The sequence below is a fragment of the Equus quagga genome, chromosome 14 (assembly GCF_021613505.1).
Source record: "Equus quagga isolate Etosha38 chromosome 14, UCLA_HA_Equagga_1.0, whole genome shotgun sequence".
In the NCBI taxonomy this organism is placed as follows: domain Eukaryota; kingdom Metazoa; phylum Chordata; class Mammalia; order Perissodactyla; family Equidae; genus Equus; species Equus quagga.
Genome location: NC_060280.1, coordinates 57,538,853 through 57,554,771, shown reverse-complemented (window position 1 = coordinate 57,554,771; position 15,919 = coordinate 57,538,853). Strand labels below are relative to the sequence as shown.

The 15,919-nt window shown below is 41.7% G+C and overlaps 1 protein-coding gene across 10 annotated transcripts in view; it reads left to right on the top strand.

Moving 5' to 3' along the window:
* Positions 1 to 15,919, top strand: part of EXPH5 (exophilin 5) — a 66,851-nt gene that overhangs the window by 44,133 nt on the left and 6,799 nt on the right. For 3 of the 10 annotated variants that reach the window (XM_046685408.1, XM_046685410.1, XM_046685414.1), the window contains 2 exons: positions 6,777 to 6,825; positions 13,894 to 14,029. In XM_046685408.1, the coding sequence (XP_046541364.1) occupies positions 6,777 to 6,825; positions 13,894 to 14,029 (185 nt within the window). Of the gene's footprint in view, positions 1 to 272; positions 313 to 1,259; positions 1,329 to 1,590; positions 1,655 to 6,776; positions 6,826 to 13,893; positions 14,030 to 15,919 lie in introns of all 10 variants that reach the window. The other 7 variants (XM_046685416.1, XM_046685413.1, XM_046685409.1 and 4 more) reach the window with 5 other exon arrangements.

The following is a 15,919-nucleotide window of genomic DNA, read 5'->3' as shown; positions in this document are numbered from 1 at the left end:
TTAATTTATTTATTGCTAGTCAATAAATTCAAGAAAAGTGTACCTACATTGCATGTAGCTTTCCCTAACATTTTCCTGTAGGTCTTGTTATGGGGCATCTAGTGCCTATGATATATAATGCTCAGCTCCACCACAAAATTTCAGAAACTCTATTGCCTCACAAATTCCTTCCACATAGTTCAGCAAGCACCCGATAACATATGTCATGAGCTTGTAAGTGTGGTCTTCCTGGCTGACAAATAGCCTCTACAGTTGTTTCTTTCTTATTCCAGACTCCAGGTTATTCCAAGATGCCCTCTCCACCATGAAGAGGTGATGTGCATGCCACTCTCTGTTTCATGTTCCAACATACTCCACAGTGAAGTCATCCGTTTAAGGAGACCCCTTACCCTCATGTTCACACACATTCTCAAATCTGTGCAGCCATGTGCCATGAGTTCGTTATGGCGATTTAGGGATGTAGAGTTTTCCCCGTCTACTCTTTCCTTTACTGTAGTCCCAAGGACTAGGGAAAAGTGAGAGTACAAGGGAACTAGCTCAGAAGATTTGTGAGTAACATGGACAGTTAGATTTAAGATTGCCTCTTTTCGGGGCCGGGCCCCGTGGCCGAGTGGTTAAGTTCTCGCGCTCCGCTGCGGAGGCCCATGGTTTCGCTGGTTCGGATCCTGGGCGCGGACACGGCACCACTCGTCAGGCCACATTGAGGCGGTGTCCCACATGCCACAACTAGTAGGACCTGTAACTAAGATACGCAACTATGTACGGGGGGGATTTGGGGAGATAAAGCAGAAAAGAAAAAAAAAAAAGATTGGCAACAGTTGTTAGCTCAGGTGCCGATCTTTAAAAAAAAAAAAAGATTACCTCTTTACTTTGAGGATCATCACAGTGCTTAGCATACAGTAAATATTCACCACATAGTTGTGATTAGAGAGTGACAGCTGCTATCCTGGAGTGAACGAATGGATGCCCACTCCCCTGTTCCTTTAGGATGATTTTTTTCCCCTTGAGATGCAAAGAGCTCTGGTTGATCCACCTAGCTGCTCTTCAGACATGCCCAAATCTGCCTGATCCATCATAGGGTGTACACAGCTCAGGCAATCCAGCTGCAAGCTCAGTTTACGTAAGCAAAAAGTTCAAATACTATTTTGGACAATTAAAAAGGCAGATTGTATTTTTTTCCTGGATTCTGGTTATTCTCTCTCTCTCCCCACTCACCTTTCTCTACAAATGTCCTACTGTGCTCTCTTTCCTTCTCCTAGTTGAGTGCCTGGGCTTGAATCGGAAGACACAGGAATCTAAAAGACACCTAGCCTGAAGGAGAAGTCAAAGTAAGCAAGACCCTTCTTTGGAAATGCTCCTTCAGTGATCCCAGGTGTGGTGTCCACAGATAGACAGTAGGGTTGTGGTGACAGGAGGGAGGAGAAAGACAGGGGAGTGGTTCCCAGTTGATCTGGTTGATCACTGTTAGAATCTCATCAGCAATTTAAAAGTAATGACAGATAATCAGGTCCTAACCTTAGGGTTCTGATCCAGAAGGTGTGAAGTAGGGCACAGGAAACGTTATTTCTTTCTTTATTTTTAATTCTGCAGGATTTGGGGATGCTCGTTCAGCTTTGAGAACCACTGCAGCTTAGTCTGCTACACTTCCACTAGGGTAAGGGCTGTCAGAATTCCTGGCCTGGGTGCTGGTAGCCGAGGTGATAGCCTCCTTTTTGTTTATTTATCAAGCTTTTCTCAAAGTCCCACTTGGGATCAGGTACTGTGTTTAGTGCTGGAGATGAAATCATGAAAATAAAGCAAAATCACTGCTGGAGGACTTTAGAATCTAGTAGGGAACTTCAGATTTCTGCGTGTGGTTAGGCAGGAGGCGCACCATAGAACTCTAGGAAGTGCCAGTCATACCTTGATCATCATGGATCCCTATATGTATTATGGCAATTTTCCAGCAAATGACAGTAAGGATCTTGAGGAAGGACGCCTTTGGGAATTCACACAGGGATACCATCTCGCCTAGCTGCAACCTGGGTGACAGCTGAGTACACTGATGATTATGGTATAATATGGTGAGTGCTGTGGTGGATGCATGGTGTTCCTGCCCTGAGAACTTACAGGAGATGCACTTAACTCAGACTGGAGGATCCAGAAGGCTTCCCGGAAGAAGAGAGCCAAATTTTGAAGGATATATAGGACTGGGTTAGGCAATTAAGAGTGAGGAGCCTTCACCAAGCAGAAGGAATGACACAGCAAAAGTGCAGAGACTGGAGAAAGCAAGAACTTATCTACCTCACTGAGGTTTTGTGACCCAGTGTAAAGTGAGACTGATAAGAGATGGGGTGGGAGAGGTTGACAGAGGCCAGAACACAGAGACATTACACATGCAGTGCTAAGGAGCTTGGCTTTGATCCTGTAGACATGGGGGAGCCATTAATCACTTTTTTGAATAATATCATCCTTTTCCTTATTTTATATATATAAAACATATATTTCCTTATTATATTTATGTGTAATATATATAACAGATGAAATCATCTGCAACCCACTGACCTGGACAAACACTAATATTTTGGTGTATTTCATGCACGTGTGCGTACACATATATTTTTTCCATTGACAATGGGAAAACAGAGTAGTGACATAATCAGATTTTCATTTTAGAAAAATAACTTCAGCTCAGTGCTTCTCAATCAGTGGCAATTTTGCTTCCCAAACGATATTTGGCAATGTCTGAAGATGTTCCTGGTTTTCACAACTGAAGGGGGCTGCTATTGGCATCTACTGGGTAGAGGCACTCAACAGGCCACCACACTACAGAAATGCCAGTGGTGCCAAGGCATTTGAGAAACTGCTCTAGCTGTAGCACAAAGAACGGACCTGAGGGAGCAAAACTCGAGTCAGAGAGACCCGGTAAGAGACTGTGAGGATGGTGGTGGCCTGAACTGAAGTAGAGGCAATGAGGAGGGCAGAAGCAGACAGATTTGTGCACAGGTTAGAATGAAGAATCATGAGAACCTACTAATCGGATGTGGGGATGAGGGAGAAGGAGGAGTGGAGGTGACTGTCCACTCTGACTTAGAAAACGAGGTGGATGATGGTGAAGAATATGGGAGGAGGAGCAGACGTGATGAGGATAAAAACGAACACATTTATTCATTTACTCAACAAATACTCCTCAAGGAATGCCATGTGCAGCACCATGGAACGAAACACGCAGTGCTTGGCTTCACAGGTTTTAGTCTTGCGAGGACAACGAAAAGGAAACAGAGAAACCCAGAATAGTCCTAAAATGGGGAAGTTCCAAATGCTATGGGTGCATGGATGAGGGGTATGTTTCTTATAAGTCTAGAGTCCAGACAGTTTTTCTAGAGAAAATGACATTTCTCATGATTCTCCAAGGATGAGATAGTTATCCAGGCAAACACATATTAGAAAAATGTTTCAGGCAAAAGAACAATATGTACATAGGCTCCGAGGTGCAGCGAATTCCCCGTGGCAGAAGGGATACAGGAAAGTGAGAGATGAGGCTGGGAAGTGTGCAGATCACATTGGGCCTTGTGAATGCAGAGAAGAGTTTGAACTTTCACCTGAGAGCAAATGGGAATCATTAAAATGTTAAGCAGGGAAGTGGCGTGATTCAATTTATACTGCTCTCTTGCTAAAGTGTAGAGAATGGATTGGTTTGGGACAAAACCTGGAGACAGAAGCACAGTAAAGGGACTATTGCACCAGTGAAGGCAAGAGATGGTAAATGTCTTAACTATGGTAAAGGGAGGGAGATGTAGAGATATGGATGGTTTTGAGAGGGATTTCTGAGTTTGAATCAAAAAGATCTGTTGATTGATTGCATAGGAAGGAGTGGGCGTGGAAGGACATGGAGGCCATGTTGGACATGGAGGGTCTGAAGTGCCTGTGGTCATTCACGGGGAACTCATCAGTGGCCAGTGATTAGACCATGCTCCACCAGAACTTGGGGGGAAATCATCTGGAGTTCTGGTTAGAAAAGAATATTTTTTGAAAAGAATATTCTTGAGCCACACTGTAATCTACTGAATGAGAATTTCTGAATGGCATCTGCAAAGGTGTGGAGATGAGAGAATATTTTATGGAAGTGGAGTAAACTTGTTGAGTCTAGACTACAGGTACCTGTGGAGGAGTGGAGTGTGGAGACTTAAGGCTTAAAGGGTGATGGATTGTCTGGGGGGCTCACCAGGTAAAAGAAGAGCCTTGTGTCATGTTAAGATTTTGGATAATACCTTGTAAGATTTTAAACAGGGGATTGATAAGATCAAATCTGCATTTTAGACAGATGTCTCTATTGGTGGTATGAAGGATGAAGAGGAGTCCAGGAGAGAAACTGTGAAAGTTTAATATAAGGCAGAATGAGTGGAGTTGGAGAAGCAGAGATGTATGTGAGAGATCTTTAAGGAATGGCATCAATAGGACTTGTGAGGGAATTCAGAAGGTGAGGTAGCTTTGTATTCCTTGATATCCCCAAGTTGGGAGGATTTTTACCAGCATAGCTTTCATAATACCATTGTTGCTTTTATTCACTCTACAAGTGGAAGCTGTTCACATCAGAAACAGAAATTAACATTTAGGAGGACTGGGAGTGGGTGCAGAGGCTCTGGACCTCCAAGCCGCCTGAGTCCTCGACCTGCTACCTGATCCACAGTGGCGCACTCAGCCTTGCACAACTGCAGTGAGCGTGCATCCTTCCACTCACAGCACGCCCTCGGTGGCACTCTGTCCCAGTTGTGCTCCAGGCATCCTCTAAAGTCACATCTTCCACCCACCTGCTGCTCTCAGAAACTGATTCCTGCCCCTGCTGCCCTCACTCCAGATCAGACCGGAGCCCGGGGAGCCGGTGAGAGTGTAGAGCCACGTGGGTGACCGTGAGGGCTGCAGCCCCACAGGGCTCTGGAAGGAATCTTCACCATCTGGCATGTTCTCTTGGCTCCTGGCAAATTGAAGTACTCGCCAGTTCCCAACCTCCCTTGTCTTTCCTGCCTCCAGGCTTTGCTCATGCTGTTCTTTGCCTCTGGTACCAGTTCAAATGCCACCTTCTCCCTGTCACCTTCCCGGCTCCTCGCCAGGAAGTGTTCATTGGCTCCTCTGCATTTTCAGCGCATTTTACTCACATCTCTATTGTCTTTATCACATCTTGGCTTGTATTTTGGCTCCTGTATCTAATCTTCCCTATTGTAAAAAGCTCTTGGAGGACAGGGTCCCTATCTCAGTCATATTTGTTTCCTCCAAAGCACTCAAGATAGTGTCCAGCATGTAGAAGGCATACAGGCCCGATAAAGCTGTAGGGAAAGGAAGAAGAAAACTAAAAGCAGCATTTAACTTCTAGATATTATTGATATAAAGTTGGTGCTTCAGAGTAAGATGAAAAAAATCCATGATATTAATTTCTATTTCTGTTTAAAATTTGAGCTGAACTCTGAAATACATGTGAATATCTTTAAGATACAAACTTGTTTGGCCTCCCAGGTTTTATGCTCAACTTTCGTGAACCATGAAGCGTCTAGGAGTTTGAATGAAGGAAAACTACATGTTGCCACTTTTGGCTGATCTGACCCAAAGTCCCAGTTCGGTTAATTCTTGATTCTCTTTGCTGTTCTTAGTGATTTCCTGCAGAGCAATGATTCATTACGGTCTATTAAATTTTGAGCTGTAATTCAGGTGAAGCACCCCTTGGCATAGGATTATAGATTCAAAAGATCAAAATCTATCTTAATCTATGTCTTGTAAATTTTTTGTGTTCTATTGGTTTGAGAGAAGCAACATAAATAGTAAAAGCATAATTGTTCACCAAAGTGGGTTCATAATAAGTAAGGCATGCTTACAAAAATAAACATCCAGAAGCCATGTTTACAGGGTTTGCTTTTTTAAAAATTCCCGTATGAATTGTTGAATGTGATCCTGACCTAATCTCTCTTTAAAATGAAAATGTGTGGAAGCAGGTACTTTGTTTGCCATTTGCAAAAAGAATCCATGTGCCATACTGGTTAAGAAAGAGTGCTCTGGGGGGCTGGCCCTGTGGCCAAGTGGTTAAGTTTGCCCACTCCACTTCGGCGGCCCAGGGTTTCGCCGGTTCGGATCCCGGGCTCAGACATGGCAGCACTCATCAAGCCACACTGAGGCAGCATCCCACATGCCACAACTAGAAGGAGCCACAACTAAAAATATACAACTATGTATTGGGGGCGCTTTAGGGAGAAAAAGGAAAAAAAATGAAATCTTTAAAAGAAAAAGAAGGAATGCTCTGGATTCAGTGAGCCTGTGGCCTGCTCTGAGCTCAGCCACTGAATGTGTACCTTAGGCAGTGTCTTCTAACTGCTCTGGGCCTCCATCTCTTGGCCTGTAAAATGGGAATAGTCATAGAATCCACTTCACAAGAGTGACATATTTAAATGAGGTAACATGTGCACAGAGCATGAGAACACTGCCTGACACATTGACACATAGTCGACACTCAACAAATGTTACTATTTTGTATTTGAACACTATTTGTGTTCAAATAGAAATCCACTATCATGTAATTTTTTCTCAGCTGCCTGAGTGACAAAGATGTAAACCATTGATCCTGAGTGATCAGGGGAAGAGGTTTCTGAGATTTTCTTCAACAAGACACCAACCAAGAAATGTCTTCCTACAGAACATTAGAAACATATCTTCTCAAGATATCAAGATATAAGGGCAAATGTGCTGTTGATTTTCCTCCTGGTGAAAGTTAGACACTTCTTCAAAGACGTTATTTCAAATTCTTTCCACAGATGTGACAGCCACGCAGGACCTCCTGTGTCTGTGAGGGGAACAGCTTTGGTAAGTAACCAGAGAACTAAAGGTCGTGCTAAGGAATTCGGAATTTATGTAATCCCTGGTTGGCCACCTATGTAAATGGGATTCTCCTTGGCTCTCTTTTAAATTTACTTTAGAAGTTTAGATTTCTCCTAGAGAGTTCAAAGTTCCCCAGTCATGGTTGGTTTCCAGTTGGCTCTGGTACTAAAATGCGCAAATGGCAGGCTCTGCCAGGAAGGAGCAAGGCATCATGTGTCCACTCACCATCAGTGGCGTCTCTGATCTTTTACCACCTGTCACTCCTGTGCAGCCCTAAAGCACTGGCAGAGGAAGAGGCACCCATGGCCACTTTTGCAAACTAGCGAGGGTCTGGGCTGGACCTTTTCTAGGTAAGATCGTCATTTGTATTCAAAGAGGAAGCCACTGACAGGTGAGATGCATTTGGCTGGAACAAGTTCACAGGAGGGGACTAACTCAACATGACCCTCCACCAAGGGCTTAAATTTAAACTTCTCTCTGTGTTCACATGCTTACAAGATTGAGAAGTTGTAAGTTTTCTGTTTCTTACTTTTTTGTGGTCATAGCTTTTGATCTACACGTGCCTAGGTCTTTCTGTGTAACTCGTGTAGCTTGGAGATGAAAGAAAGGGAGTTTGAGAAGGGGCCTCAGAGTGCAGGAGGAGGGGAGAGGCATTTTTCAATTTCTCGTGGCTCTAGTAGTCCCTTCCTTTCTCTCTCTTTTCTTTTATGAAAAACATCGGGTAGAATTCTGGTGAGGAGTGCATATAAACAGAGGTTCTTCACTTTAAAAATGAAAGTGAGCCCCCTTTCTTCTTCAGGGTAATGTTGCTTGTTTCTGGATAACACTGCACCCTATCTCTCTCCTTTATATGCTTGAGCCCCAACCATAACACCAACACCAACAACTGCTATATTCGAATGGAGAGCTTATCATCTAGGCACTCGACAGAGACCATTGCATTTAATGCCCAGAGGAAACGATGAAGTAGGTACTATTGTTATCCCATTTTAAAGATGAAGAAACTGAGGTTTAGGGCCAGCCCCGTGGCCAAGTAGTTGAGTACATGCGCTCTGCTTCACTGGCCCAGGGTTTTGCTAGTTCGGATCCTGGGCACGGACATGGCACCGCTCATCAAGCCATGTTGGGGCAGCGTCCCACATACCACAACTAGACGGACCCACAACTAAAATATACAACTATGTACTGGGGGGACTTGGGGAGAAAAGGCAGGAAAAAACAAAATAGAGAAACTGAGGTTTAGAAAATTTAAAGATCGTGCTCAAGGTCACTTTGGTAAATGGTAGAGTCAAAATTAGAACACCTGAGTGTCTGTGACTCCACAGCCAGAAGTCAGTCATGCCTCCAGCTCCGTCAGCCCCGAAGCCCTGTTTGTTTATGAGCCCAGTTGCTCGTTACCTACAGACTCTCCTTTAACTGAGCAGTGGACTGAAGCGGCGCGCATCCAGCTTTGCCCTCTGAGGACAGATCCCTGCTCCCAGGTGCTTCTGTACCCTCGCTTTTCCTCAGAGAAGTGCTCAGAGTTAACCATCCTCTACCGTTGGAGAGCCATGGGGTCTAAAGCAGATGAAGAATATAAAAAGAAATGCAAATGCCTAAAAGCTGTAAAAGTAGAGCTAATTTGGAGTTCTTGGGATTTGAAAATCCAGTCTGAGGATGAAGAGAGATCTTTCTCTGACTCTCTTGATTTCTGCCTGCATGTAACCATTTCACTGCTCAGAGCGTGTCAATCTAAAAGGTAAGAGCTGAGAAAATAAATGAAACTCAAGCCAGTGATTGCTGATCCCAGTTCATAACCTTTATGAAAAGTAGGAGAGAGAAAATAATGAAACAACTGTCTAAAACAAAGTTTTGGTGTGACATGTAGGTTTCCGTGATTTAATCATGGAAGTCCTATCCGCTTAGCCTGAAGAGAGCTGGAAGTTGGCCTTTGATGCTGCAGGGATTCTTGCCAAGATTTTCATAAACTTCCCATCACTTGGTTGGCAACCTGGCGGGAAAGGAACAAAGGAGAGTCTGGCATTTTGTAGATTGAACTACATTATTAGATGACCTTCCACTCAAGAGAAAAGAAAGCTGCTATTTAAACATTTGCTTTGGCTTAAAAGAAGCAAAGGATTTCAGAAAACACAGAATTTTTACAGCTAGAGAGAGACTTAAGATGATGCAGCTCAGAGTTTCTCTCAACTTCAGCACTATTGACATTTTGGGCTGAATATGGCTCTGTTGTGGGGGCTATTCTGTGTATTGTAGGATGTTTAACAGCATCCCCGGCTTCTACCTACTAGATGCCAGTAGTTACCCTCCACTCATTTGTGAGAATCAAAAATATCTCTAGAAATTGCCAAATGTTCCTTGAGGAGCAAATTGCCCCAGTTGAGAACCATTTCCTTACAGGTGAGGAATCCAAAGTCAACGTAGTAACATCCTTGAGACAAAACATATGGCCTCAGCCACTTGATCACTCCTCATCTCTGAACAGATTCTGGCTGGGCCTACTGTTAGGTGACATGCCAGCTCTATATCCCTAGAAACACTCCTCAATGTACGTTCCACGCTGGGCCAGCGTGAGCTCCCTGAGGCTGGGACTGTGTCTGCTCACCTGTACCCCGCTGCCTGGCACACCCTGAGCACCCGACAATTGAAAGAGTGGTTTTAAGCCACAGGGTACATGGGTGGATTTGCCTTTGGCAGGAAAGCACACAGATCAAATTCAGGAACACCTTGAAAAATGAATTTGTTGACTTTGCCAAGGCATTTGATAATATCAGTGAGCTTAGGCTTCAGCCCTGACAGCTGTTCTGCAGGTTTGGCTGCCCTGGGAAGTTCTCAGACATTCTCAGGTTACTCTGTGACAGAGGGTTGGTTTGTTGCAGACAGTATCAGTAGAGTGCATTGGGGTTGGGTAAAAGGCTGCATTTTGCTCAGCCTTTGTTCTGCACCTTGTTTGAGAATGTAACTGAGATCCCCAAAGCCAGCAATTTGAGACTCTGGCCTATAATCCTATAGGACGCTTTTCTAGCTCATTAGGCTGCAAGCACCAGCAGCAGTCCTCCGGGAAATCCTCTGTAACCACAGAAGAAATGTAATGGCTAACTGTGAGGACTTACTAAGTGCTAGGCACCATTCTCAAGTGTTTTACAACTATTAATTCATTTAATCCTCACAGCAACCCTATGAGGTAGGGGGTGGTGTTATTGCTGCTGCTGTTATTATCATTATTACATTCATTTTACCAAGAAAGAAACTAAGATACAGAGAGGTTAAGTAACTTGCCCAAAGTTATACAGCTATTGAGGAGCAGAACCAGGATTTGGACCTGTGCAGAACTCATGTGCTTAATCATTATCATTTCCTGCTTCAGACATGCTTTTCTGAGTCTTAATATTGTGAACATTTGGTGTCTCAATTTCTGTAATAATCTTTACTGGAAATCTTATATAGTTTCTTCCTTGGTATATCATAGGTCAATCCATAACTGTGTGTATGAAGGGCATGGAATGTTTAAAGCAAGGTTCTTGTCTTCAGAGAGTTAACCATCTAATTGAAGATATGCACATTAGTATATCAGTAATAAGCAACATAGTGGAAAGAACAGGGTTAGGGATCACATCATATGAGTATGAGTAGCCGATGCCACCATTTATTATTCATGTGACTTGAGTAAGGGACTGACCTGAGACTCAGTTTTTTTCATTTGCAAAATGAGAATGATAATTCCTACCTAATTCACAAATTTGTTCTGAGGATCAAATGAGAGAGGATATTTTAAAAGTATATTGAAAACTGAATAAATGAATTAATTTTGTTCAATAGAAGATAGTTGATACCAAATGAGTGTACTAAAATGTGTTAGAGAAGTTCAGAAGTGGAAAATATTATTGTGGGAAGAGTAGTCTTGGAGTTCAATTCAGAAAATATTAGTCAATCTCTTGGTGCTGATTTCATGCAAAGGAGAATACTATCCTTTCTTAGTTATTTTAGAGGTTGATCTACTTCCAGGGTCCTAATTCACTTGTCTTTGAATCCCTGGTTTCCTAGATCAGAGTAGGGACTGAAATGTGTGGTAGGGAGGAAGGGATAAAGTAAAAGTGGAGAGAATGCAAACAACTCTGATATGACATAATAGTTGCAATATTAGAGGTGCATAAAAATACCATGATGATTAATTCTTGGGAGAAATGGAGAAGAGCTCACAGAGATGGTGATATATGAACTGGACTCTGAAGGATGAGTTGCTATTTTCCAGAAGAAGAGGAGAAAGAGCAGAGATCAGGAGCAGAGACATGGAGGCCTAGGAAGAAGAGCAGGGTAGTTTAGAGAACTGTGTGTAGGGAGCTCGGAGCACGGAGGGCGGAGAGCTGGGGAGGACATGCTTCAGTCAAAAGCTGGAAAGGGATTTTGACACGATTTTGCTGCGTGGAGGTGTTTGAACCTCATCCTTCAGGCCAAGAATGGGAAACAGGCTTCATCTTTTATGGCAACTTCATGTCACGAAACATTATATAGAGGGGGATTCTGAGTCCAAGACTGAGCCCTGACGGAGGATCCGTGTGTGCTCTGGGCCCCAGAGGGATTTACTTCTGCTCTAGGTAACAGGAAACTTCAGACGCTTAACGGCAGCTCTAAGACCTGTGCTTGGCCTCAGAAGATGCCCCCAGCTAGCATGTAGTGCACTCATAAGTCAATAGAAAAAGGAGAGCAAGTGATTCCGCGTGGGCTGTGGAATCCTACAGACTGGAAATGACCCTTCCCTCCACCAGTGTGGCCTGAAGCACATGACCTGACCTCTTGAAAATGCAGTCTTTGCCAAGTGGGAATAAATAATAGTACCAACCTCATAGGGTTGTTAAAATGAAAAAAAGAACACCTATAAAGCCCTCGGCTCATTGCCTACAAAAATCAGTTTGTAGTTGCTGCTAATAATAATAATAATAATATCTCACATACAGCTTAAATGAAAGTTAAGGATCTATAGAGCAGTAGTAGTGTTCAGTCTTCTCTGTGTTGAATATCTACCACTGACTAGCACTTCCCTTTTTTTAATAGTTTTATCATAGGAAAAAAATCCTTGCTGAGTTCAAGTTGATTGTAAATGAAGTCTCCATGTTATCTCTTAGCCATATAATTTACAATCTCTATGTGTTGGAAGCATCCTTAACACGTTGGGTGAGTAGGGATGGTCTTGAAGCAGAGGATCTGGGAAGAAATAGAACCAAGGGAAGTTATTTTCAGGGTCTCCAGGTGGTAGTAATCCTTCCCAGCCTGAAGAGGTTCATCTTCATCTGAGCCCTCAGTTCATGTACTTTTCATTTCACTATAGATTTTCATTATAAAGGGATGTGATCCGGGAAGCCAAAAGAAATGTACTCTGGTCTACATAAAGGAAATTTTAAGTTTGTTTGGGTGTTAAAATGGTTGAGAGGCAATGATGCTTGCTATTCTCTAAATCAGACGTAGCTACTCTGCACCCACTACCCAACCTGCAGATTTGGGAAGAATGGACTTATAAGATCCATCACTAATTGTTATTAGCACGGATAAAAACCAGAAGAGACAGTAGGTAGGGCACAAAAGAGAACACCCTGATGCACTTAAGAGAAAAAAATTTAGCTGTAACTGATCTGATTTCTCGAATGATTAGTTTCTGGTTTTATTACCTCCAACTGATATCTCACTGTAGTTACGTTTTGCTTCTAGTATTTGTTTACTTCTGAATTTTATGTTGGTGTGTTAAATTGTATCCAATGACCAATAAATTATCATGGGATTGTTTCTTTCTTATTAATAAGTCTCCTTTGTGTGTATTCAACTATGGCTTGCCCATAGAACTGAAAACCACAAGTCAGTGAAATTTGGGCAGGGCTTCTATAAGAAATAGCTGACCTAGATCTTGAGAAAGAAAACAGGCAGGAGTGAAAATACTAGCTTTTAAGGAATGTAGGGATTAAGAGAACCTGGGCTTTAGAATTGGAGAGACCTCTGATGGAGAAGTAAAAAAGTTGGAGCTTTGGAAAGATCAGACATTTAGTCTTAGGCATTCAAGGTAAGATGAAATGTAATGGTGAACATCCAGTGGGAAGGGAAAATTTGGGGAAGAGAGGGATTCAAGAGGCAAGGACTGGATAAAGTGATAGAGTGAGCTGAGAATAAAAGAGACTGGAATGGGAAGTGTCTACTAGCCTTGTTCAGGCCTGGGTGCAGGATGAGTTAAAGTGGAGTCAGGAGTGACAGAGCCAGTTTGACAGAGGAAATGCAAATAGAGTTTTGACAAAAGAAAGTGAAGGTGTGGGAGTAGATAATTCTCCCAAGGTTGTCAAGACAAATTAAAACTTGAAAGTAGGGCAGTGATGGATCTGATGAAATCAAATCAAGATAAACATTTGCTAGTGAAGAAAGGAAAACAACTTTAGCTCTACATTATTCTCCTAAATCCTGTAAAACTAGCGATAGTTTAAATACATGTATATATTTATAAGGTCATACTTTTAGCACCTTTGTTTCAGAACTACTAATCTGCTCTTTATGTCTGTCTGGGAGGTTCTACCATTCTACATGAACTCTGTGGATAGAAATACTTTTTTTCCCTTAAATCCATCAAGTTCACAAATCTTAAGTTCTACTACAAGTTTCAGCTAACTGGCTCTTGATGGAATAGGTACAGTGTTAAGAAATCTAAAATTCTAGCCACCGGGGCCATAGAGACAACACTGCCAACTCAAGAAAGGTCGATTTCTTTCCTGTTTGCTAGGAACCTTCCTAAGATTTGTGTAGTGCTGTGTAAGTTTGTAGGAATCTTTGGCAGAGAAAGACTCAATATCTTGCCTGAAGGCTGATACTTAAAAGTATTAAAGTAGGTATGAAGAAGTTTGTGATCACTAGCAAATGGCAAAAACAACTAAACATTATAAGTTGAGAAATAAATTTTTGGAAAATTGATTTGCACTCCTTAGACTAGGACTTCTAAGCTTGGGGACATTTTTGTGGGAACATGTGAGTATTCTCGCTGGAGAAGTTCCAGAAATAATATTGCATTTTCTATTTTAAAATTAGCAGACAAAAATACACAATTCACCGTTGGAAAATCAACCAGTTGACAGTACATTTGTCCCCAAGCCAGCAGGCATGAGGGAGGGAAGTGGCATACCCCCGTGGGATGCTTCACTGCTGGAGAATGAGTTTTTCCAAGGTAAGTCTATGCATTAAATGGCCTTTGGAACCCCTGGTACTAAACCAAATAATAATTACAGTTTTTGTTAAAATGCTCAAAACATATCAAACCTTTTACTTTATTTTTGAAGTCCTCTCATTCCCCTTATCTGAAGATGATGTGTCATATGCTATTAACACAAATATTAAAGCATATTATATTTAGATATAATCTAAGCAAATATTCTCAGGCCAAAACTGAAAAATCTATGGAATGGTAGTAATGTTTAATATTTAACCTCAGGTAAAAAGGAAATACGTCCTTAGGAAATGTACCTATGAAGTTTACTGTTCTTCAGAGACTTTTATTGTTCCCAGTTAGGACCTAAATGCACTGTGATGAAATCTACTTGTTGTCAAACAATTAACCTTGTACAATAGATAACAATAAAAACTGAAAGAGATTCCAAAAGTACTACATGCATGTAGAACTTATTATTACGTAAGCATAATTCACCTTTACATAAATTATTCTGTATCAAAATAAGCCTGGCCATTTGAAAAGTGAGCTTGAAGTTATTCACTGGCTTCACCTTGAGGAACTAACTTCAGTTTGCAAAGGCAATGACATCACCTGGGCCCTATAGCTGGGACAGGTGGGGTGGTCAGTGCCATCCAGCTGGGCGGTTAGCCTAGGGGCTCCCTTCAGGAAGATGGTTCTTGGCAGAAAACTTGCTTCAGAGAAAAGAGACCCAGAGGAAATCTCTGTTCCAAAACAAAGGTTTTGCTAGTAGAGGAGAGCAAATAAAGAGGAGAAGCTGACCGGGAATTTTGTTTCCCTCAGGAGTAGTGAGTAAAACAGCATTGTTAATTTGAGATTCGAAGTGACTTCAAATAATTTAAAATCTCACTATGGGGATGTTAAGAGCGGTTACCTCTGGGAAGGATTCCAGGGGATTTTACTCCTTTTGTTATACTTTCCCGTATTTTCTGTTATAACCATATATTGTTTTTGTAGTCAGCAAAAGACTTTATTTAAGTGAATAAAAAGCTATGAACAGCTTGAAGAGGAGAATAGAAATCAAAGAGATTTTATTATAATTCGTTTTAAAGACAGATTTTTACCCATTACATAGATTTGCTTTCTTTTTGCCTCACCTGACAGTTTGGCGTTGCTTGATTACTTTATTTGTGGATATATGGAATAAATTATTTCAGAGACTGGAGAAAAATAATTTGTTTTTCATTAAAACAGTGACAGTATGATTCCCTGAAGAATTCCTTAGTGTTACAGGTCCTTCATGCTCAAGATTAGTTCTTCTGCTGGCTATGCAAACTTAGGAGCACCAATTTACAGATAAAATAGAGTAGGAGAATCCAGAACAGATGTCAAAAACCCCTTCAGCACTTGCCCTAACATAACTGACACGTCACAAGTGCATCCCACGTACATCCACTCAGATACTGATATGCCTCACTTTCCTTGTCATTGAAGTTTTTAATGACAAATAATTTTAAATAACCAAGAAGAGTGCACCATTTTATGTAACTCAGAAGGAAATATTTCAGCAAGCCGAAAGCTTCTTCAGCAATTCAAATAATCCCATAACTTATTTCTCATGTCAGATTTGATTTTCATTAATGAACATCTCTTCAATATGTACATTATCCACTTGTATTTATTATAACATGAACATGGTAAAATATATCTACTACAAGGTGGGCCTCAGAGAATCTTAAAACTTTAAGAGATTATGGTTCTATTTAAATTCTAACCGGTTTTTATTGAGGAAAAGATGTCAAATACGATTAAATAAATATAATTCAAAGAAATACCAACCAACCAAAAATATCCTATGACTTGTCTGAGATCACAGAGACTATAGTCCTAGTAAGCATGAGCCCTGGGTCTTGGCTTGGCCTGGCTCCT